General features: G+C 34.7%; 1 protein-coding gene and 1 pseudogene across 3 annotated transcripts; both read right to left on the bottom strand.

Annotated features, from left to right (window-relative positions):
- Nucleotides 1-25,916, bottom strand: LOC105536520 (pancreatic alpha-amylase). Of its 3 annotated transcripts, none has more exons than XM_011975921.1 (11): nucleotides 25,188-25,916; nucleotides 8,010-8,223; nucleotides 7,517-7,663; nucleotides 6,506-6,703; nucleotides 5,824-6,054; nucleotides 4,954-5,087; nucleotides 4,043-4,165; nucleotides 3,849-3,948; nucleotides 1,776-1,894; nucleotides 1,540-1,665; nucleotides 1-224 (listed from the first exon to the last, which is right to left on the bottom strand). In XM_011975921.1, exons 2-11 carry the CDS (start codon nucleotides 8,175-8,177, stop codon nucleotides 35-37), a joined length of 1,536 nt encoding a protein of 511 aa, XP_011831311.1. In that variant the 5' UTR covers nucleotides 8,178-8,223; nucleotides 25,188-25,916; the 3' UTR covers nucleotides 1-34. The 3 variants fall into 3 exon arrangements, with proteins under 3 accessions (XP_011831311.1, XP_011831304.1, XP_011831297.1); XM_011975914.1 differs by lacking the exon at nucleotides 25,188-25,916 and adding an exon at nucleotides 8,799-8,961; XM_011975907.1 differs by lacking the exon at nucleotides 25,188-25,916 and adding an exon at nucleotides 8,557-8,837.
- LOC105536539 lies at nucleotides 8,992-10,233 on the bottom strand (annotated as a pseudogene).
- Nucleotides 25,917-25,986: the final 70 nt, after the last annotated feature.

Below are 25,986 nucleotides of genomic sequence, written 5' to 3'. Positions count from 1 at the left end.
TATTGTTTTGAGGATATGCATTTAATTTTAAATTTTATAATTTAGATTCAACATGAATTGCAATAAATGGATCTTCAGCAGAGTTACTAATAGAAAATTGAGCTTTGCCATCATTAGAAACGTAGATTTTAATGCCTGTGCAATTGCCATCAATTTTATCTCCAGAAATGACATCACAGTATGTGCCAGCAGGAAGACCAGTTTGCAAAGTTGAAGAAAATGACCTGGAATATAAAATTTGAGATTTAACTTCAATACAATGAAAAGCAGGAATACAAACTAACATAAATAAACAGCATAACTTTATGTTGTAGAACCCTAAGCAGACAAGGTCTCATTAAGAAGAAAACCCGTATGCCTCTTTAGTAGGTGTAAATAGCTTTCTCAGGACCAAAAGTCACCTTACAGCAAACTGAACAAGTCCCTGGTCGGTAGTGAAAATATTACCAGAAAATCAAACTTGAAGAATATCAGTGAAGATTGGCAGGAACGGTCACACTTTGATAAAAGTGCTACCTTAGTAAATTCAAATTTGTTCTCAACTGAACTTAATACCAACTACTTTTAACAATTTAAAGGGTATTATTTTTTAACCTCCTTTTTTTTCTCATGAGGTTAAAAAGAATTTGGATGTACATACAAACAATCTAGCATTTCTATGAAGAAGTGATTGTTTGAAATATAAATCTTTTTCACAAAAATTTATTTTAGTATTCTCATCCACAAAAGAAATTAATTAAAGAACCAGACATCAGCCTTTTTGGCAGGAAAGAGATCGACTTGACTTATATATTTATTTATTCCTTCATTTTTCATCAGCGAAATATAATTTATATTAGAATGAGCTAAGTGTGAGTATCAGTTGGCCTTGGACAGAGACAATTCAACTGTTTGCAAGGAAGTCTTCTGAGCTATATGTTAGCTATGCCACAGGCAAAGGATATAAGAATCACAGATGAAAGGTCAATAATGAGAAGTTTCAGAACTAAAACTCAAATCTCCCAAAGCAAATCATTAACCACAAGATACATATTATTTATATATATGCTTTAAAAATGTGATTTGTCCCAAGGAGACAGAGAAGTGAAGAAAGTATACCAAAAAACTAGGTAGAGCAGTCCTTGAGAAAAAGTTAGAAATAGAGGTATTTTAATACTGAGGCAGCATTTTTTCATGATTAAAAAAGCAGGATTACAAGACACGTTCTTTTAATGATTTCACAATCCTTATATTAATTACTTTGTGTATTTTGTGGCATATGTAGGTGAGCATATGCATGTTAATTCTATGTATGTATAAGATACTGCAAGGGTACACAGAAAGGACTCTGCTTACAACAGAAAGCCCTTATCAAAAGAGGAGAATGAAGGAGTAAGAACCATCATCATTTTGCTTCTGCCCATTTTTGATCTCTATTGTCTTCTTGCTCCACCGACTAGATGATTTTTCAGATATGAAAAAGGAAATTGAACAGAAACAAAAAGAATGCATCAAGAACATACTGATACAAAATATTATTTTTAATTGATATTTACTTACCAGTCATCATTGTTGAAAACAATGAATCCTTTGTTTCCTCTTCCAAAAGCCACTTGGTTGCTCCCATTATCATACCAGTTTGTAAAAGGCTCACCATCCACTACATTGCGGAAAGCAACCATGTTCCTACAAACACAGTAACATAAAACAGTTGATATTCTTAAACTTCAACTGTTTTAAATAAAATGCTAAAGAAAGTTTCCTATTAGAGGACATGTCAAAATAAATATTCTCACCTTATTTGGCGCCATCGATGTTCACAGACCCAGTCATTGCCACAAGTAGTGTCTGGATTAATAGTAACTTCTTTAATTACTCCATTATTATTCGGTGGCCCAACCCAATCATTAACATCCTTAATTGGGGGGGGGAAAGCCAAAGTTTAACATACACGTATTTACCTCTTCCTTCTCCTTTACACCAAACCCAACCTATCCTGTTACTTGTGTCTCTGCAGTCAGTGACTTGATCTAGAATCCAATGCCTTCATTAATTTTTATAGCCCTTTACTTGGTCTTCATCATCTCTCTATGCTCAGGTTCTTTTCTGCCATATTAAAAACAAAGGTAACAAATTTGTATACTCTCGTTTTCATTCCAAGGACCTGCAAAGGCTTCTTTGCTCTGTCACCCAGGCTGGAGTACAGCAACACAATCATAGCTCACTGCAGCCTTGATCTCCCAGGCTCAAGCGATCCTCCCATCTCAACTTCTGTTGATGTGCACTACCACACCCAGTTCATTTTTTTTTTTTTTTTAATCTTCGGTACAGACAAGGTCTTGCTAGCTTGCTCAGATTTGTCTTGAACTCCTCAGGTCACGTGATCTTCTCGCCTGGCCCTGCAAAGTGCTGGGATTACAGCTCTGAGCCACTGCACCTGGCCTGCGAGGGCTTCTTAACATCACTGTAAGCCATGCAATGTCATTGCAGTGGGCAGGGCATTAGTACCAGAAACACCAAGATTAAAACATGGGCTCTATTACTAGTAGCTAAGAAAACTTAATCAATATACATAATTCACCGTGTCTGTTTTGTCATTTGTAAAATGGGAATATTGTTTATCTTTGCTCTAGAAATTAAGTAGTATATCTGAAAATGCCCTGAACGTGACATGTGCTAAATAAATCTTAGAGTCCTTCATGCTTCTTTTTAGATAAATGGACAAAATAATACATTTGATCATTTTTTATTAATTGACCACATTTTTAATACTATGTTTTTCAGATTGGCACTTTAAAAAATACAAATTAAAAAAAAAAACACAGTAACCCTAGGAAGGTTTTCAGTGTTGACCTTAGAATCATGTCATATGGTGAAAAGTGAACAAATAGTAAGAATTTTTAGCATGCAGCAGTCCTGGCAAAGTGGAAACGTTATAGTAATAGGAAAAATAAAAATACTCTCTGACTCCTAACGTCAGAAATAAGACCAATTAGTAGAAATTATAAGAAGTTGGCTCGATATAAAAGTACACCTTCTAAATATTAAAGCTGTTTAACAATAGAATCAGTTGCTGTACAAAGTAGCGGACTTCTCAAACTGAAAGGAATCTAACAGAAGCTAGCTAGATATCAGTGTGACTCATAGGAAGGAGGAATTTCTGCTTTAGACATGAACTCTCTGATGCTGTTTCTGAACCCTTTAGTTTAAAAGAAACCCTTCTACTAGCTTTCCAAATATCTTTACACTCTTATTTCTCTGTTCCTTTTTGAAACTACTCATCAGATTAATGTCTTTACCACACTCCCAAAAGTTTTTCTCATTCTTACCTTTCCTGGAATGCTCTATACATTTCTGTTCTTTAGTACATATAATTTCCTTCCTCTTATAGGACACTTTGCCTGTTTAACTTAGCTCAACTGACTCATTTCTTTGTATTCCATATAACTTTTTAAAAATACTTAACAAACACGTTGTTCTCACTACGGGCAGATGATGTTTTAAGTTCTCTACAAGTGTTGGCATATATAATCTTGCTATCAACCCTGAGGTAGATACTTATTAGAAATATGTATTTCACTCCCTGTGTCTAGCTCTTATTTTTAAGTGTCTTTTTTTTTTTTCTTTTTCCTGTTGGCTAGGGGGATGTTTGTCATATCTCTGAAACAGTTTGCATACTCTTTTTCAACGAAGAATATAAATTTTACTCCTTTAATATAACCTGCCTAAAATCAGAGCCCTGTGTCAGGTTTACCCATAATTAAATATTTGTTGAATAAATACATAATTAATAGTTGTCATATTAAGTTAGAACAAGATTGCCTCCTTTTTCTTGAGAGAGGGATATTTTGAACAACTCCAAAACTTACCTTTCCATTTTGAAAATTTCTTGGCCAACGGTAGCTTGACATTACTCGTGTAAATCCATAAGGATGAGCAAGCATAAATCCAACTGCCATTTTATACAGCCTGAAAGTTACATAATTATATTATCATAGAATATCAGAACATTCTTACCATCATTAAAAGATGTGTTAAAAAAATAGAGAACTTTGTTTTCTACCTGGCGTCCCAGAAGGTAAGAATAGAGGCTCCTCCAGCCCCATGTCCTCGTTGATTGTCGTGGTTATCCACAAAGACAAGTGCTCTGTCAGAAGGCATGAAACCCCAACCTTCTCCCCAGTTCCTATTTTTGAAAAATAAGATATACATTGATGTATCATTTCACAATCGTTTTAGAGTAACTTAACTGTGCATCTCTTTCTGCAGGGCATGGCATCTGAAGATTAATTCTCTCTCTAATTAAATGGTTTTTCTGGAATATATATATATTTACACACCATATACATATACACACATACCATACACTCACATCTGTAATCTATGTATATATTCCATATTTGTATATACATGTTTGGAATACTTATGTTCATATTACTAATATAAGATTTCTGATATTTAAAAAAGTTCTTTTAGAGGTTTCAGCACTTTCTAATTTAGAGGCACTCCAGAAGGATCAATATCCATATCACATTGTACAGAATGTCAAACTAGATTAAAATAAGGCTTCAATACTGTATTGTTACCATATACATATTTTAATATTTTAAATTAATATATGTAAATTCTACAGTATGGACACTTTGTACATACTTTATAAATGACAGGATCATTTTAAAAATAAACCGGCTTTAAAAGATTATATGCAAACATCAGTCAAATCTAGTATATTCATCTCGTACTTAGATGAAAATTCCTAGGGAATGTTCAGGGTTCCTAGGCATACCGTCTTGTGACAGACACTCTAAATACAAAAGATGATTGATTCGAGTTTAGGGCACTAGAATACTTATCATTAAAAATTGCCTCCTTGACAGTTGTCTGAATAAGAATGTTCCAGAAGATAACTCACACTGGGGTAGTATGAATAATAGATCTATGAAATAATTCAGGGGAAAAGTTGTATTTAATTACTTTAAGTAAGACATCTTCTCTCCATTCCACTTGCGAATAACTGTGCCGAGTTTTGCACCATACTTGAATTCTGTCACCCGGCCATTTCCAAAGTAGTCACTGCTTTTAATTGGCTCACCACCCAGATCAATTACCTAGTAGAAATTTAGGAAAAAATAACATTTTTCATAAGGTCTTTAAAGCATTTTAACCAATAAGTTAATATTATATAACAAATAGCTTTAAGTTATTTATTATTTGCTTTTGTCTTGTTTTGTTTTTCAGAGACAGGGTCTTGCTATATTGTCCAGGATGGTCCCAAACTCCTGGCCTCAAGCAATCTTCCTGCCACAGCCTCCCAAAGTGCTGTGATTTGTGAAATCACAGCACGAGCCACCACACCCAGTGCTATTTGTTATGTAGAATGCTCAAAATGGTTTTCTTATTCTTATTATCTCAATAGGTAATATTCTTATATTCTTTTTTTGATACAGTATACACTACAATATTGAAATAAACATAATGTCAAAGTTACCTGCTGTCCTGTGAGAATGTTTACCTAATTTTTAGTCTTGTACATCAATGATAATAACAGCTCATACTAATACATTTACTATCTGACTGACATTTCTTGATAAATATAAACTCGTTTCATTTCCAAAGAAAAGAAAGACATAACTATTATCAGTATCCTACATTCTGTGTACTTCATAAAACCTGTTGTGATAAAGAATTAGATATGCTGTATCTGAAGAAGAGGAGGTTAAAGAACAGTGTTTTACATAAATGACTCAGTCCTTATCCTACAGAAATTGCATGTTTAATTGAATCTGCCATTAATTTTCTAATGAATAAGATGATATTTTATATGCATATACGCATTGAATGTACCTCCTGGAAAATGAAAGGTTTACTTCCTTGAGGAAACCAGTTACTGTTGAGATTATGCAGTTTGTCCAAAATTGCCTTTATGTCTCCAGGCCACATGTGCTTGGAAGCATCAAGTCTGAACCCTGCAACTCCCATGTCAATGAGATGGTTCATATATTCGGCAATCTTGGAACGCACATAATCCTTCCCCAGCGCAAGATCAAGAAGACCACTCAGACGACAATCTCTGACCTGTTGAGGTAAAAATGTTATGACTGATTCATAAAACCTCACTTTTCACCTGAGAATCCATTTGCTTATTCATATATTCAGTAATTCCTCAATAGATGTTTTATAGGGACTTCCTTGCATTAGGACCTGGGGATGCTCACATTCTACTATAGATGTATCTTTGAAATATTTTGTAGTAGAAAATAGAGAATTTAAGAAATAAAGTCGATGAGCTTTTGAATTGGTTGGAAGATTTTTTAAAGTGAGCTTTTAAAAGTGTGTATTGATTAAAACTCTTAAATTAATATTTAAAAGTTTTTAAATATGGATTTGAGTTTCATAGTCAAATTTGTTAACCTGTGTCCCTAAGAGATCTAAATTAGTATTTAAACTGAAGCTCAATTAGCTACATGTCTATAATTAAAGGCATATATCACTCTTTATTCAGATCACTGTCTTAAAAAAAAATTACCTGAGTAGCATCATTATAGTTCTCGATATCTCCACTTGAAGTTTTACATTTACCATCATTAAAATCCCATCCAGAATACGGGACTGCTGGAAAGTCCCTACTTCCAGGGTTGAAATAACTTCCACAAGTACTGCTTGTTCCTGCACTCACAGCATTACCACACATATGATTAATTACAGCATCCACATAAATACGAACCTAGAAAGCAAAGTTTCTACTTCAGTGTGACTTACAGAGAGGTAGACACTTAAAGCAGTATTGATTAAAGTTTATAGTATGTTAATAAAACTCCAAAATATTTCATTATATCTTATAACTATTTTCCTACAAGATCAAAAGTCAACTGTGAAAGGAAAGTAATGTGAACTAAATACCTACATTCATTCTAGACACTTGGTCAAATATTTAGAGTAATGATAAATTGAGAGAACCAGAAACTACCATAAATAGGAGGAAATGCAAAAAGCCCATTTCGGGGAGACAAAACTCAGATGAGACTGGAAAGATTACTGTTTTGGAAATGTCAGTGGGTCACCAGGAGAAAGCCTGTACTCTCTAGTTAGCAGTTGAAGACAAATAAGTTAGATATTAGTCTCAAATTATGCTGCTCATTAAATAGAGAAGCGAGCTATTCACCACAAAAAACCCAGGAATTACTAATGGAAACACAAGTTACCTAAAAATGATAGCAAATATTGTAACTGAAATTGTAATTCCTAACCAGAAAAGTCTTTCCAGGAAATATGGATAGTTATAAGAGTTAAAATTTGATGTTTTGCTTTAGAAGTAAATTCTGCTCTAAACTTTAACTTATCTCTTTAGTAGATAGAGAACACGTACACAAATATTTACAAAAGTTGAACATAAGACATTTAATTTTAAGTTTTAAAGCATGAAGTACAATTTAAAAAAATGTAAAATATGGAAAACTTTCTGCTCAAAGGGAGCAAGAAAGAAGAGAGAAATCATTTTCCTATCTGTTATTTTTAAAGGAAACTAGAATTCACTTACCCCAACATTGTTACATCTAGTCACCATGTTTCTAAATTCATCTTCATTTCCAGATCTTGTGCATAATTTATAGCTAACTGGTTGGTATCTTTCCCACCAAGGTCTTGAAGGATTGTAAATTGCAACATTTTCATTTGGTGGAGAGACCTACAAATGTAACAGTCTTAATAAGCAGCAAATTGTGTCTTACTGTATAACATTGGATGTTCTAGAAACTAATCAATAATATAAAAATATTCTTGAATCCTTGTATATGCAGCTATCTTTTGAAAATATTAACAGCACATTGGAGGATTCTCCTTGAAGAAAGATTATCTCAGAAACAAAATATAAAGTTGCCAACAATACTACATTGTTTTTTCCTCAGAAAACTGTTTTACTTAGAATACTTACCTGGGAAGTAAAATGTTGCCCAAGTTTCAAAGATCAGATCAGAGCACGATTTACTACAAGCACAGTGAATCCTGCAATTTATACTATGAATAATACCCACCTGAACCCCACCAAATCCCTTGGGAGCTAAATATCGCTCACATTCAAGAGCAATATCCGCCCATCGCCATTCAAACAGATGAACGATAGATGTCCGTCCTTGTTGTGTATTTGGGGAATACTGAGCCCAGCAGAACCCAATGGTTAAAAGCAACAGAAAGAACTTCATTTTGCTGTGAAGTTGTCAGTGTCCTTTCCAGAAACTATTTATATTCCTGTAAGAAGCACATTTTACAAAGTAAATATTAGCATTAATAAATACTTGAGGGCAAAGTGTTTATTCGTAATCTGAAAAGGTTTATCAGTAATAATTTTAACAGGTGAAGAACATTAAAAAGTCTCTCATGGAAATAAATGACCTTTTAGAAACTAATGTTTCTTTTTTTTTGCTTATATCAGCACTTTTATTTTTCCTTTCACAATGACGTGTTGCTGTGGCCTAATGCTCTCACATAACAGTAGAAAACCAAAATTTGTTGTCATCTCTTTAAAGATTGAGAATTGCGTACAAAAAACTTTACATAAATTAAAAAGAGGAATACATTTACAGCTATAAATGTGAACTGCTTCCAACTCAAGGCAAGTAACAGCCCACAGGGTTCTGGCAGACAACATAAGCTAAGAAAGGAAACTGGGTCCTATGGCTTGGACTTTCCAACCCTGACAGATTGACAGGACAGAAACAACTGGTTCAGGAGTCCTTGTCAGCCTCTAGACAAATCCCAGAACACTCAGCCCTGACACATTAATAACCTGCACAGTTCAGAGACTGCTGGCCATGCAGACTCACCAAGCCACAGACTTGTCTTCCACAAGCACGTTTTTAGCCATGAAGTGACCAAGCCACATGTACTCAAGACTGAAATCCAAGATATGTACAGATACCAAGGGGAACTGTTAATTTGAACGCGAGGTCAAAATCAGCAACCATTTCTACAGTCCAGTGCCGATATCAGATACAAGCTTCAAGGACAACTTCTTTTCGAAGGCTTATTCCAGTTTGGTGAGGCTAGCATGAGGTATATGCATTTGCCAGGGGCAAATTTATACTTCTGAATTAACCCATGCAGCAAATTCTAGGCATCTGCTCACAGTCCATTTAGAAGCATTTGTGGTGGATGCTGGAGGGGGGGAACTCGTTGTACCACTGCTTGCTAATCCACATCTGCTTGAAGGTGGACAGTGAGGCCAGGATGGAGCCACCGATCCACACCGAGTACTTGTGCTCTGGGGGTGCGATCATCCTTGATCTTCATGGTGCTGGGTGTGAGGGTGGTGATTTCCTTCTGCATCCTGTCAGTGATTCCCGGGTACACGGTGCCACCGGACAGCACCGTGCTGGCCTACACGTCTTTGCAGATGTCCACGTCACACTTCATGATCGAGTTGAAGGTGGACTGGGTGGATGCCGCTGGATTCCATGCCCAGGAAGGAAGGCTGGAACAGCGCCTCAGGACACCGGAACCTCGTTGCCGATGATGATGACCTGGCCATCAGGCAGCTCATATCTCTTCTACTGAGAGGAGGAGGAGGATGCGGCAGTGGCCATCTCCTGCTCAAAGTCCAGTACAACATAGCACAGCTTCTCCTTGATGTAGTGCCTGATCTCCTGCTCAGCAGTGGTGGTGAAGCTATAGTTGCCCCTGGTGAGGATCTTCATGAGGTAGTTGGTCAGGTCCTGGCCAGCCAGGTCCAGATGCAGGATGGTGTGGGGGAGGGCGTAGCCCTCATAAATGGGCACCGTGTGGGTGACCCCATCTCCAGAGCCCATGACAATGCCAGTGGTGCAAATAGAGGTGTAGAGGGGCAGCATAGCCTGGATGGCCACGTAAATAGCCAGGGTGTTGAAGGTCTCAAACATGATCTGAATAATCTTCTCTCTGTTGGCCTTGGGGTTCAGGGGAGCCCTGGTCAGCAGCACCGGGTGCTCCTCCAGGGCCACATGCAGCTCCTTGTAGAAGGTGTGATGCCAGATCTTCTCCATGTCGTCCCAGTTGGTGAGGATGCCATGCTCAATGGGTTACTTCAAGGTCAGGATGCTGCGCTTGCTCATGGCCATGTTGCCCACATAGGAGTCCTTCTGGCCCATGCCCACCATCACACCCTGGTGCCGGGGGCACCAATGATGGAGGGAAACACGGCTGGGATGTGTCGTCCCCAGCAAAGCCAGCTTTGCGCATGCTGGAGCCATTGTCAATCACCAGCACAGCGATCTCTTCTTCCATTGAGACTGGTGGAGGAGTGGGACAGCAGAGTGGCGGGACAACATGGTGCGTGGGCTGACAGAGGTGACTGAGACCCTGTTTTTTTCTGATACAATCTTAACCTTTACAAACCTCTGGCAATGTGTACACACACACACACAAACACACATACACACACACATAACACATAAATGAGGACAGTAAATATATGTTTACACACATAAGGACTATATTTTTATATACATACACACACATATCTATATAGTCCTTGTGTATGTGGGCGTGTGTGTGTATATATATGTATATATATGTATGGTTTGGCTGTGTCCCCACCCAAATCTCATCTTGAATGTGGTTCCCATAATCCCCATGTGTTGTGAGAGGGATCTGGTGGGAGGTCATTGAAATTCAATCATGGGGGCGGTTATCCCATACTGCTGTTTTCATGATAGTGAGTGAGTTCTCCCAAGACCTGATGGTTGCATAAGGGGCTTTTCCCCCTTTTGCTCAGAATTTCTCCTTCCTGCCATCAAGTGAAGAAGGATGTGTTTGCGTTTGCTTCCCCTTCCATCATGATTGTACGTTTCCTGAGGCTTCCCAAGCCATGTGGAACTGTGAGTCAATCGAATCTTTTTCCTTTATATATTACTCAGTCTTGGACACTTCTTTATAGCAGCATGAGAACAAACTATATATATATACACACACACACACTGTACTATATATATAACAGTACATATATATAACACTGTACATATACTGTCCACATATATAAATTCTTTATATATGTGTGTATATATATAAATCCTAATTAAATAAATAAGGACTGTATTTTATTTCTGATATCCGTCACTAATGGAAAATAACAATTGAAACCAACTGAATTCTCAAAATATTGCTTCAACTGTATATTTTCAAATTTTTGTCATGCTTCCATTTCAAACAGAAATATTATGTGATATTTCCATTTTTTAAATCAGCCCTGTTTCCCATCCTTAATTCAAATTTTTTGTTATTTAAATTTCTGCATTAAGATTTAAGAAAACATTTAAAATCGGAAAGTCTATGAATTGGAGAAACTAACTTTTTTCCCCTCGAGCAAGTCATGTGCTTAATATAGTGCATATAGTAGTAGGATTTGTGGTGGTGGTGGTGTTCTCCCTGTAGGCAAATATTTATTGTACCTGATGAAACGCTAAATAAATAAATTTGCATACCTTTTCCTTCTTAATGTAAGTGAAATGCTATGAAAGGGAGTAATAGTACATGTAGGAAAAACTTCATCCATTCAACAAGTGTTAAGTGTGTGTCTGTTTTTTGCTAAGCACTGTAGGTGATGTTCAGGAGACAATGATAAAAAAGACAGGTTTCTGTTCTCAGAGAGCTTACATTCTAGTGGAAAGAAAATATGTTAGTAAATAACAGTAATAGCAACAGTACTAATAGTGATGATAAAAATAATTTCAGATAGCAATAAGAACTATATAAAATCATAAAATAGAGAGTGACTTCTCCGTCAGTGTATTTTAGACTGGATGGTAAGGGAAGACACCCCTTAAAAGAGTGACTTTATGATGTGATTTAAATGATTAGAAGTGTCCAGTCATTTAGAGATCAGAGAAAGAGCAATAGATAGAGGAAACAGCAAGAGTAATGTCCCAAGAAAGGAAAAAGCTAATACACGAGACACATTAAAAAGAAATCAGTGTGGCAACAGCACATGTGATAAAGGGTGGGATAAAGCGAGATGAGATCAGAGAGGTAGGCCAGATCATGTAGAACCTTGTAGAACATGAAGAAAGAGAGAGCTGTTAAGGCTGTAACACAGGGAACTGAAAGACTAATAGACTTTAAAAAGAAAATCACCCTTGCTTCTGGGAAGAAATCAGATTATAGGAGGATAAGAGTGGAAAGAGGTAGATGTTAGAAGACTTTTACAGTGGCCCAGGAAAGAGGTGAGTGGCTTGCACTAGGGCATAGACAAGGTCTATTTCAGAGGTAAACAGGCAGTAGGTTTATGAATAGATTAGAGCTGAAAGATGAGGAAAAAATATTTAATATATAGGTATTTGGGGGTGATACCATTTTTTAACATGAGAAAAAATGAGTAAGTACCAGCTTTGGTGAAGAGTATCAAGAGAGCTGTGGATCTTAACTATTCCACTCTCGATCCTGATGCTGCCCTTTGGTCCTTCCCCCAGCCAATCCTGTGAACTCTATTCATTGCAAAACTAGAAGTTCCTCATATTTTATATGCAATGTCATACCTCCATGACTTTCCTAATGGTTTTCTTTCCCATATCATCCCCTTCCACATCCAACTTAGTGTGGAAGCAACTAATTTTCCTTACACATTAAGTTGAAACCACAACTTTATGAAGCTTACCTTTATATTACCAAGCACAGTTAGCTTCTCTGCTGTATGAAAGCTTTTTAATTTATATGACATTAAGCTATATTTGACTTCTATTGTAACTATATTATAAATAATTAACAATTTACTTGTCATTCTGGACCAAGCTTCTTGAAGGCAGACTTCATATCTAGTATTTCCAAATCCTAGTAAAATGATTGACATTGTCTTATGTGCTCAATAAATGGCTATAACATGAAAACTCTAGGTTCCAGGTATTGTGCAAAACATTGGCATAGCATGGGTTATGTCCTCATTGATTTTTTAAAAATCAGTGAACTCTATATTAGAAATTGTTCAATACACTCGACTCTAATCCTAGCAAAAGTGTTGTACACATGATGGAACTAAGGCCCAAAGAGATTGAGTAAATTGTCCAGGCTCATGTGGTAAGTGACAAAGACAGGATTTGATAATAAGTCTTATTGCAAGTCAACATTCTCTGTATTACACTAATGTTTCTCCTAGAATTCTAGAGTTGTGATGTCTAATGTGGTAGCCACTAGAAACAATTGGCCACTAACCAGTTGAAATATATGTAGTTTGAACAGAGATGAGTAATAAGTGTAAAACACACTCTGGATAGTGTGAAAATAAAATGTAAAAAAATATATTTTTATGACGTTTACATGTTGAAATAACATATTGTGATACATTAGGCTAAATAGAACTTACCATTAACATTAATTTCCCTAGTGTCTTTTTGTTTCTTTTAATGCAGTTGGTAAAAAATGTTGAAATACATACATGATTTACATTCTATTTCTATTAGACAGAGCTGTTCAAGAAGTTACGTTCAGTTAGAGAAGGGATACGTCCATACACAAAAACAAACAATAAAGTGAAAGATATGAACATAATTTTAAGAGGGTTACGAGTAAAGTGCTTCAGGATTTAATTGATAGGAAAAGTTCTTTCTGACAGATGGGAATAAGGGGAGACAAAATTGACTTGAAGAACGGGTTTGACATCAATGAAAAGAGATAGGTAAAATTGCTTTTAAGTAAGAAAAAAATATGTAGAAGAGCAAGGAGAACAGCAAGAAGTCAATACAGTGTTTTAGAAACTTAAGTCAAGTGTGAGGGAGCCATGGCAGTTAAATTTGGAAAGGTATATTGGAGACACTCAAAATCAGGGAGAAGAAAAAAATACTTTCCTCAGAAGGTTTTTTGGTTGTTTTAAACAGGAAAGTAATAATAAAAACTTTTAATTATATCAGATGGGCCAGAAAACAGAGATAGGAACATTAGTAAGCAGAACAGTGACGGAAATCTGAACTTGGATTATAGCAGTAAGAATGAAAATTAGGGAAGTGTGATAGATTGTTATATTAAAGGGTATCCAATGAATGACACTTCCCAGTATCCATACCTATATGGAGTCTCTTTCTAAATAGACTATGGAATTAGCTTGATATTTATTTTATCCAACGAGGTATCAGCAAACAAGACACAAGCAAAGTTTGACTGGGGTTTGCAGAAGGGAGTTTGATCTCTTGAAACTCTGAGATCATACATTGTGCTGTGAGCATAACTGGGATGAAAGATCACTTGAAGTCTAGTTGTCCCTAGTCATTCCAACAATCTGAGTTGACTCACCAGCTAACAGTCGAGTAATATGCCAGGAAAAAACATGGTGTATATAATCAGCCCTCTATATCCATGGGTTCCACATCGCCAGATTCAACCACGGAAGAACATATTTTTAAAGAAGGATAGTTGTATCTGTGCTGAACATATAGACTTTCCTGTCATCATTCCCTAAACAATGTAACTGTCTGCATAGTATTTGTATTACAGTAGATATTACATCTCTAGCAATATAGAGATGATTTAAAGCATACAGGAGGATGTGCATAGTTTACATGCAAATACTATGCTATTTTATATAAGGCACTTGAGCATCTGTAGATTTTGGCATCCATGGGAGGTCCTGGAACCAATACCCCACAGATACTGGAAAGATGACTGTACAGGGCTTGGTACTATCTGTGGTTTCAGGCATCTTCTGGGGGTCTTGGAATATATACCCCTGGAACAGGGGGGAAATGTTTATGTAAAACTGACAGGGGAGATACAACAGACTTGGTGGAGACTGTACAGAAAATGGTGGTTAAACAGATATAAGAGAATAGCGAATATAAAGAGTGAAATGGGGACTCTGTGATTTAAAGTTTGCGTGAATGTTAGAAAGGCCATGTCTTTATGACTGATAGTGCAATCTAAAGGCAGATTTGGTTTAGAGAAACCAATTAACTAATATGGGGACATACTGAGGTAGAGGTACCACTTTTAAAACAAATGGGTATATAAAAACAATTTTAAAAAAGATATGAAGAAAGAAGCAGAGAATTGGGAGTTTTCAACAAGCAATGACTGTGAGAAATGGAACACTAAATACTTAACTGATTTAGCACAGACACTGAACGGAACAGATGCTATCCCTAATCAACTACTATATAGAGGGCAGTGCACACTGGCTGAATTATCAGGCCTGGAGAGTTGCATCCTTGAGGGCTGACAAAACACCAAAAAACATGTTGGGTGAAGCCACCATCTTTACAAATGATGGGTTATAGGGAGTAGGAAGGAGAGAATAAAGAGGTGCCTTCAAAGTAGCAAAGGGAGTTTTATTACCTGAGATGATTTTAAAAAAAACAAATAGGGAAGGAAAATTTGCAGGCAGTACAAGATATTAACTGGATATGGGTGAGTATCAGAATCTAAATAGAAAACTGACTAGACAGTGATACAGGGCTGATGGTGTAAAGAGTTGACAGTTAGAGAAGAGGGGCACCATTTGAACTTTATGCTTGACTCAAGGTTCCAAATGTGAAAATGTAATTGTTAGGAGTTAAAACAAACTATAAATCCTGACTTTTCCATTTATAACCTCTGTGATGCTGGAAAATAACCTCTCTAAATGTATCTATGAACTAGAAAAAGTAATATTTACCTCATAGAGTTATTGTGATTAAACAAATAATGCAAATAAAGCTGTTATCCCATTGCATGGATACAGCAACAGCTCAATATGGTTGATAATGTTATTTTTGTATTGGTATTTTTACCTGGTCCTATTAAAAATCCTATCAACTCATACTGTCTTCCTGCCTTCACTCTACTAACACGTGGCCCTTCTGTCTTCCCATTCTACTTTTCTGAACTTCTAATGTTTTCTACTTCTCAGAATTATTTTCATTTCTACTAAAAGAATGGGCAGAGATGAAAAGGAATCACCAATATTTTATTCCTGCAATTTTTTCCTTTCTTCCCTCACACTCTTCCCTTACTATTCAATAAACAATAGCTTATTGGCTTAGGATTTCTGGCATATCCACGTTCGTTTTGAAATATACTTTTCATCTATGCCACATTAATGAACTCTGTTCTTGTAATAACAAATCAGCATTTTTCACAATGCATTTGGAATGTTGGTAAAATAAGGGATAATTTGCAGACATAATTTAGGGAATTAGCACTACATGAAAGGTAGAGTTAAACACGCATATAATAAGCTTCTACCACGATCAGGCATTGTCATATATTTTCTCATTCAATCTTAATTTTAACCTCAAACAAGCAATCTGAAGCGCTATATACCCCATAGGAGAAGCATTACAACAGTTAAAGTATATTTATGCCTTCTGAAATAAAAATCTGCACAAACAATTCTTGGCATCTTTGGCATCAAAAACAATATCACAAAAAATAAGGATTTAAAATAGTTGTTATATCTACTTTCTGGAATAGTTATTCTAAAAGAGTTATCCTTAGAGAAGCTATCCAGTTATTAGTAATATACAGCATTATTGCCCATATTTTGTACTTCCTAGAATGCGCTACAAAGAGAAAACTTCCCTTTACTCTAAAGCTCTAATGGTTACTATAATGTGCCAAATGACATATCTTGGGAATTCCCTGAGAATATGAAATAGGACATTTGATAATATCCTGACAACAAAGCAATAGTCACTAAAGATTATTTGTATTTGGAGTGTCAAAACATATCCTCTCTTCTCATCTGGGCTCATACAAAATAAAATAAAATAAAATATATCCAGTGTCAAGAATTAACTCAAAATTGGCCAGTTTCTGAGGGTCTCAAAAGTATTTTTTCAATCAATATCATATATGAGGTATTTACTTGACATCCATAATACACATGGCATTATAGGGAAACAGTTCTAGTGTAAATGAAGTATTCCTCTTAACACATCAAGTACCATAAATTTAATCATTTAGCTTAAAGTTTACCTAAATCACACCAAAGCCATGACTTAAATAAAATGAAAGAGCTCTATTAAAATGTTAAGCAGAAAGTAGCAACTTCCAAATAACCTGTCTTTCTAGAACTTCCTTTCTACTTATATAAGTATCAGTTATTTACAAGTTCTTTCCCCCTAGCCGAAGTAGCCTCACATTTGTACCAGATACTATAGTTTTTAACATGCTAATGAATTAACATTGACCAAAAAAAGACAAGTTATCTATTAATGTCATTCATAGTTCTTGGCCTAGATGCCTTATAAATATCTTTGGAAGTAATTTAATGTGATTAAAAATTACAATTGAAATACTTTAATGTCACATTTATGAACTTGATCAAGTTAGTTGTTTCTCTTACTAAAAAATAAAAAGTCTGAATTCCTCTGAGTTTTGCAATAAATTATGTACAATTTTCTCAAAATAGTAAACCTTCAACCACCAGCCCTTCCACCAACAGTTTTCTATTTTTCTTCTGAAAATAAAATAACAAAGAAAATAAACCTGAACTCAGGATAAGTTGCATGTGAAGGTTAGAGGAAAGAAAGCACAGATAATCAAGTTTGCCTACCAGATCTCTGAAATCAGAGATACCTTTTGAGCCAAGGTTAAGACACATTTTCAATATAAATAGTACATTTTGTACAGCACAGCACTGAAACATGATTTGTCAACAAACTGAAAATAGATTGTGAAACTCTATATCAAATCATGTGACAGAAACCACTTATTTCAAGACAAAAAGTTGGCAGAGGACTTACATGATACTCAAAAAAACATTAAAATAACTTACCACTTTATTTCAATCAGCAATCTCCCAAACCCACAGTTCAGTGTTTTACAATCATAAAATAACAAAGTCTCACAGTTCTGGTTTTGGTTTTTCTTCAGTTGGAAAAAAAAAATGCTGAATTTAGAATTTTATAGATTTTCTATAACCTCTTACTTTCAATATGTGGCCCTACCATCCTACTCCAATTCTTCAAATCAGATTCGTACAAGCAGTCTTCTCTGAACTCCAGTATTACAACAGGTTGGTCACTACACTCGTTTCCTAAGCAAACCACTGTCTTCTCTCCTCTGCTCAATTTGCTGCCCTGCCACCTCTTCTTACTACACTATATCTCATCTGCTTTCTTTTTGTCTTCCTTCCTTTTTCTACAATACCCTCTCCCAATCTCTAATTTTTTTCCCTGAACCATTTATATTTATACCAACATATAGGAAATATATAGAGAATAAACATATATGGAATAAAATAACCTTAATAAAGTAATCTAAATATATATATATACACACACACACACACATATATATATATATAAAATAAAATAAAATAACCTCCTTAATAAAATCACCTTAAAGACCAGATTGACATAGGACTGGGTTAAATTAGTTAAATGAGACTAGAATGTAAGCAAAATCACAAAATCAAAAATTTAACTCTTCGAGATCAGCCTGGCCAACATAGTGAAACCTGTCTCTACTAAAAGTACAAAAATTAGCTGGGCATGGTAGCTGGCACCTGTAATCCCAACTACTCAGGAGGCAAAGGCAAGAGAATTGCTTGAACCCAGGAGGTGGAGGTTGCAGTGAGCCGAGATCGTGCCACGGCACTCCAGCCTGTGCAACAAGAGCGAGACTGTCTCAAAACAAACAAACAAACAAAATTTAACTCCATGCGTCACCATCTACTAGACGCTTCACCATGAACATTTTTTTTTCTATATGAACCTTAGAAAAAAATTAAAGTCTATGGATTTCATACTAGATCCTCAATTAGAAAATGAGGATATTGTTGATATGTATATATATATAAATAAAATAACCACTAACAACATAGTTACTATGTGCCATTTCCAAACATTATCACTTTTACTTCTCACACATGCATACCTTACATGATAGAAATATGATTATCCCCATTTTTAAAATGAGAAAACAGAAACACTAAAAATTTATTATGGCCAAATTGTAGTACATGTTGGGACTGAATTTCAAAGCCAAGAAGCTTAAATCCACAGTGAGCTCTTACCTACTAATCAGTATTATATTCCCTTTCACTGGATTGTTAGAAAAATCAAATAAAATATTATGTGAAAATATTTTAAAATCTGAGTTCTGCTTAATCTGATTTTTAAAAGATTAACAGTAGTAAAAATTCTTCAAAAATAATGTCTTGGAAGATTAAAAATACAAGAGTAATTTCAAAAATAAAAACGACTGCAAACTGGAATAGAACAGTGTTCAAGTATTCTAAGGTCACATTATTGTCTTTGGCAATGGACACAGACATTAACCTTGGACTTTGAGAATATGTATGGGTAAAATCAGTGCTAATCATTAACAAAACAGAAAGTGTGCCTAATCCCTGTGGTATAGGGTTAAAAAAAAAACAGATTAATAAAAATAATTTAAAAGAAGGGAAGAATACAAAAAATGAGTGAATACAGTGAATATAGCAAATATAACAATAATTATATCCAATGTAAATTGATTGTTTCTGCTAAATGCATTTTCAGACAGATTTTTTTAAAAACAGAGATACAAAAAAGGTAAAGGTAAAGCTAGGACCAAACAATCAATGTAAATTCTAACCAAAGGAAAGAGAGTGTAGCTTTATTAGTACTGCACAAAGATCTAAGGCAAAATTAATGCCAAAATAAAATGGTCGTACATTCATAATTAAAAATGTTTGACTCTCTGACTAGAAATTCAACAAATATATGTGTTTACTCGCCTTATAACATATTTAAAATTGCTAAAACAAAAAAAATTGACAGTACAATAATCGGGAAATCCACCATTATGAGAGAGTTTTAACAAAATAACTATATTAAGAACAAGCAGATTTGAACAAGTTTTAATTAACCTGACCAAATGCACGTATGGAGAACATATTATTTTTTTAATTGTCTCTATACAGTCAGAAGTTGAGTCTTTTAAAGGACTGAAATAAAATAGAATATTCCAATTGGACTAAGATCATATAGCATGCTCTTGTTAATATGAAAATTTATTTCCAAGTATTTTGTTGTTATAAGAAGTGTTATAATGAACATCTGTATACATGTTTACACATGAGTGAGTAATTCTGTAGGCTAAATGTATGTGAAACTTGAAGCATATTTTTATATTTTCATATTATGCAAAATTGTCCTTACAAAGGTATCAACTTTTACTCTCTAGCAGCAAATATTATAGTACGTTTTGCAACACTCCCACCAAAAATTATTATTATAGCTCTAATTTTTGCCTAATAGATTAAAAATGATTTGTTTTTCCCAATTATTAGCAAGGCTGAACATCATTTCACATTTTTTTTTTTTGCCTATTGAGTTTTCTTTCGAAATTTGCTTCTTCCTTTTCCCATCTAGTTTTGCTTTATTTTTTTTTTCTTATTGAATGTTTGGAGTTCTTATGTTATCATCATTTGTCATGTATTGCAAATATATTGTCCTAATAGATCACTGTTGTTTTTTGAAGTCTTTCTATTGCAAAATTAAGTAATCATGGATGCTGGTAAGAATTAGGACAGTGCCAAAGGTATGCCTGCATTATTATTTTTTGTCCAACTACAGTCATGCATTGCTTAATGACAGGAGTATGTTCTGAAGAGTAAGTCTTTAGGTAATTAAGCCACTGTGCAAATGTCATAGATTGGACTTCCATAAACCTACATGGCATAGCCTATTCCTCCTAGGCTACAAACCTGTAAAGCATGTTATTGCACTGGATACTATAGGCAACTGTAACACAATGTACTGGTGCATCTAAATATATTTAAACATAGGAAACTTTCGATAAAAATGTGGCATAATAAACTTAACTGGATCACCATCATATATACAGTGCATGACTGTATTCACCATGCAAAAGGTTTTAATTTTTAAAGTGATTATTTGTTTAACTACAGTGGTTCCTCGTCCCTCCATATCCATGAGGAATTGGTTCCAGGACTCCCCATGGATACTTTTAACTGCTCGAGTCCTTTATATAAAATGTAGTATTTGCATATAACTTTTACATCATCTCAGATTACTTATAATAACTAATGCAACGTAAATGCTATGTCAAATGTTGTTATATTATGTTGTTTAGAAAATGACCAAAAAAAAAGTCAATACATGTTCAGTATAGATGCAACCATCCTTTTTCTTGTCTTATCCTTAGATCTTGCTTAATAAGATTAAAGACCAAGTGGTAAGGAGGATGGGAAAAGAGACAGAGGAACAATGTATTAATTACAACTTTTTTTTTTTTTTAGCTGAAGTCTCCCTATGTCACCCAAGCTGGAGTGCAGAGACGCAATCATGGTTCACTGCAGCCTCAAATTCCTGGGCTTAAGTGATCCTCCCTCCTCAGTCTCCCAAGTTGTTGGGATTACAAGCATGACCTATTATGCCCCGCAATGGTATTTTTGTTGTTGTTTACAAAGTTAAATGCCATTATTTTTTACATTGAAATATCTTTTAATACTTTTTTTTGGAAATATTATTGATTACTTAGAACCCAAAGTCTGGAAACCATTGAACAAATTTATTCCAATAGTCCCTTTCACTGTTAACATTCTTTGATCCTATGTTTATTCTTCTCTTGGCTTTCCACATCCTAACGGAAATATGAAAATCAAAGAGCTTAAGGAAATTTTGTGGCTGTATCAATCAGGACAGAATAGGTTATTCTGCAGTAATAAACGAAACTAAAATTTTTCAATGGCTTACAATAACCAAGTTTCTCATGTTCAACTAGGATCAACAAAGGCATTCTATTAGTCCTTTTGTAATGTCACAAAAACTTCATTTTGACACATGCTTTAGCAGTCGGGAAGTTCCCAAAGTAAAACATTATTTCTGCTCACATTTCACAGCCAAAGCAAATCACATGGACATTCCCAAATTCAACAGGATGAGAGTATTTCATTTGCAGGGAGGATCACTAATATTAGTGAAAAATAGTATACTGCATATATGAGATCAGAAATAAACAGGAAAAATAAAAGAATTTTCATTGGAGTGAACATTTGAAAAACAAGAAATGCGAATTTAAATATATATATTTTAAAAGAAAAATACAATATATACAGAGCTTCTCACACTCAACTTCAGTCTCTTACACCTCTATCCTTTCCTTCGACAGCAAGACATTCAATTTCTTCTGAGTTTATATGATCATTTCTATGCATGTTTTTGTGACTTACTTCATCTAACATTTCCTTAAACAACATATAATAGTCTTTTAAGTAGTTACCTTTTTCTAAGCTTTGAAAAGTTTCATAAAATTGCTCACATCTTCTTAAACTTTTGGATATTCAAAGATCCTGGTATATAAATACCATATTAAGTCCTATTTTATATTTTACAAAAAATTAAAATAAATTTTCTTATGTAAAAAATATATATACATATACATATAAAAATATAAATATATATATACATATATACATATATATATATGTACATATATACATACATATACATATATATGTATTTTTTAATCCTACTCTATCACCCAGGCTAGAGTACAGTGGCACAATTTCGGCTCACTGCAACCTCCCCCTCCGGGTTCAAATGATTCTCTTGCCTCAGCCTCCCGAGTAGCTGGGACCACAGACATGAGCCACCATGCCCAGAAATTTTTTTTGTATTTTAAGTAGAGACAGGGTCCCACTGTGTTGGCCAGGCTGGTCTCAAACTCCTGACTTGACGTTGATCTGCCTGCGTGGGCCTCCCAAAGTGCTGGGATTACAGGCGTGAGCCACTGCGCCTGGCGTCCTTTTTCATTTCTAATTGATACCTTTTAAATGGATACAACCGCCTCAAGTCTTTATACATTAGTCATAGATGTTTTAGTCTTATTTAATTTCCTACCTTTTTCTTCATTGCTTAGACCTTGTACATGTTGGGTACAGGGTATATGTTTTTCAATGTTTTGTTTGTGTGTGTGTGTGCGTGTGTGTGTGTGTTTTAAGATTTCCTATTAGCTTTTATGTGGATGCTCTATATACCATTTGTTTTCAGAAAATATAAGGCGAGATATTTAGCAGCTTAAGCACTAGGGGTGAGAACTTTCTATTCCTCTTGAAAACCATCAGCTCTACCCCTAAATTAAGTGTCTGACCCAGGGGGTTAGCTCACATATCTACTGAATAATCCTACTGAGGTCATTATTTTTTAGTATGCACTACTAAAGATAATTAAATGTAATAAAGTATCTTACACTTGACACATTAAAGAACTTTTGATTACTCACAAAAGGAAGTGCTGTCTTCTCACAGGGTAGTAAAGATAAAATAATTACTACAAGCACTCAGCACAGTTCTTGTTGAGATTTCAAAATTCATTTACATAACCTTTCAGTCTCCTAGGTTCTCAATTTCTTGAATTCATCTCCTTCCATCATCACCTTGCCTCTAAGCTACTCCCATTTTCACATCCTAAAACTTATAATCACTAAGTACTATACTCTAATATTTTCAATTTCAGTCACCCCACTCTTATTTAAATCTCCCAAATTTCTAGTTCCTACCTCAAGAACTCCAATGCATCTTCAGCCACACTGCAATCTACAATTGATTATACGATTTTCCAGTGTCTCAACATTATTTTCTCACTTCATTCCTTAACCCAGATTACTTTCCATATCCCTCTTTTATAGTCATTATCTTAAATGTAACAACATCTCATTACTGACCGTCTTACTCACCTAAGGAAATCTCAACTTTAAACTGAATTCTGTACTTATACAGTGACAGCACCAATGCTGAACTCAACTGGAGAAAAACACAAAACCACGTTGACTGATACCACTTAAATAAACCACAGACTGCCTAAGAGTTTGTTTACTTTCCTGCATTCCTGGCTATCCATTTTACATCTCCTTTATCTTCCTTAATCCTTCATGACTTCCTCCCTCTTTTTGACCTTGTTTCCTAGTTCACTGAGAAAATATAACAAAAATTTGACATGCTACTCCTATCTACTGAACAACAAACATCTAGAACTCTATAATCTGCCCTTTATCCTACTGTTACTAATGAGCTGTTTATGTGCCTACCTTTAAAACTAACCCTTCTATTTGTATACCAGATCTATGAATTCAGCAATATCCCTCTCTTTCCTGCATTATGTTTTTTTCCTCTCTACTGAATCAGTCCCATTAGCATACAAACCTGCTATATCATCGATCTTAAAATAAACAGTGTTTGGATATTACATTACCCTCCATTAACAACCCATTTCTCACATCCCTTTGAAAGCGAGACTCCTCAAGAGTTGTCTTCAATACTCACTATATTAAATTCCTCTCCAACATTCTCTTGACTACCTCCTCTTACTCCTGACATCCACCAAGTTTGTCAACATCAAGGTCCCAAATGTTGCTCTACCCAATGCTTAACTCTAAGAACTCATCTTTCCTAACTCATCAAGAGAGCTAATATATTTGATTACTCCTTCCTATTTGAGATACTTTCTTCATTTAACTTCTAGTTATTCCTCCTTGTCTTCTTTAACAGTTCTTTAACTATTTGATATCTCCCCATTTGGATGCTCCAGGGTTCACTTCTCCATCCTTCTCATTCCTGTCTCTAATGTTCTTACTCTCTCTACCTTACAATGCTGTAAAAGGTAAGAAGCTATGATTCACAACAGCATTTTTACAGAAGAGCTGATTTTGGGCAGTGCCTCTAAGGTACAGTGTAATCACAGACTCAGGAAAGTATCTGTAAGAATAAATCAAATTAAAAAAAGAATGTTTTCCTACGTATATACAGCTGAAACTAATTTCATTAAAGGAACAGAATAATTTTACATGGGAAACATTTTCACCTTTGAGTGATGTTCTGACAGATGAAAGATTTGGGGGTACAAAAATGGAAGACTGTATTATGGCAAGGATACAAATTTTCTAAACTGGGATAAATCGCCTGCTTCCGAAAAACCAAAAGTCCAATAAAACTCAAAGCCAGACAAATAAAAAATAATTACAAAAACAAGACTGCAATAAAAAAAATGTGAAAGTGCACTGGTATCCAGGTAATTACAAATACTGCCTTTTAATTTTTAAAGGCAGTATTTGTAATCATAAAAAAAATATAAATTTTATATATTTTTATAATACTATGTTTTCCTAGATGTGTTAAGCCAGATAAAAAATACAAACACCATTTTATTGGAAAGAAAACAATTTATTATATTTGAGGAAAGACATTAAAATACATGTAATATATTTCCAATTCACTGATTTAAAGGCATATCAATTTAATTTTTAAATACACTTTCAAAGCTGTTACGCACAGTTCCATAGTCCAGGTGGTCAATTTCTTCCTCTCAAAGTTGGAAAGCACTTGAAGGACACACCGGATTCAAAAGAAACCTAAAACATCACAAAAGCCCATTAAAAATAATAAGTATAACACAGTTCATTAGTTTAAAAATAACTGAAAGCTGAACCATTTATATTTAGAAAATTAGTGAATCATGTCAGTATAACAAAATTTATCTAAATAACAGCTTATAAAGAAACTGATTTATAACATTTACAAAATCATTTTAACTGTGCCTATAGAAAAATAATTACAATTTCAATATCTATAGGTTTTGTACTTTTAAGATGATAATAACCAAATTTTGAATTGTTTTCATAGAACTAATAATAGTAGCAGATTTTTCAACAAAGAAATACGGAGGCTCCAACCCTTTATTTTCCTAGTTATTAATATAAGGTTGGATGGCTAGGTTGATACTAGGTACCTAACCATTTTACTCTAACAAAGCAGTGTCTAAAATGGTCAGTTCTTAGAATTACTAAGGAAACCTTTTCAAATCAGATTCTTATACTCCATTCCCAGAGATGCAGATGTATTGGTTCTAGGATAGAGTATAGGAATTTTTATGCATGAAAACTCTTCCTTGGTGGTTCTCAACCTTGGTTGTACATTAAAATCTGTTTGAGAGGTTTATTCTAACATCTGTGCTACACTCCCAATACCTTAAATCAAAATTCTGACCAAGGGAGCCAGGCATCAATATATTTCCTAATTTTTTTTTTTTTTTTTTTTTTTTTTTTTTCTGATCTGGCGCACATGCTTATCCG

This window comes from Mandrillus leucophaeus, unplaced genomic scaffold, assembly GCF_000951045.1.
Source record: "Mandrillus leucophaeus isolate KB7577 unplaced genomic scaffold, Mleu.le_1.0 Scaffold1012, whole genome shotgun sequence".
Taxonomy (NCBI): Eukaryota; Metazoa; Chordata; class Mammalia; order Primates; family Cercopithecidae; genus Mandrillus; species Mandrillus leucophaeus.
The sequence above is the reverse complement of the archived record's forward strand: the minus strand, read 5'-3'. Positions and strand labels throughout refer to the sequence as shown.

Excerpts from the sequence above, each read along its gene's own strand:
- LOC105536520 (XM_011975921.1), bottom strand. The coding sequence starts at position 8,177 with ATGAAGTTCTTTCTGTTGCTTTTAACCATTGGGTTCTGCTGGGCTCAG. Across the intron at positions 6,055-6,505 it reads ACTATAATGATGCTACTCAG|GTCAGAGATTGTCGTCTGAG; the intron begins GTAATTTTTTTT and ends TTACCTCAACAG. Across the intron at positions 3,949-4,042 it reads CTTACCTTCTGGGACGCCAG|GCTGTATAAAATGGCAGTTG; the intron begins GTAGAAAACAAA and ends TGTAACTTTCAG.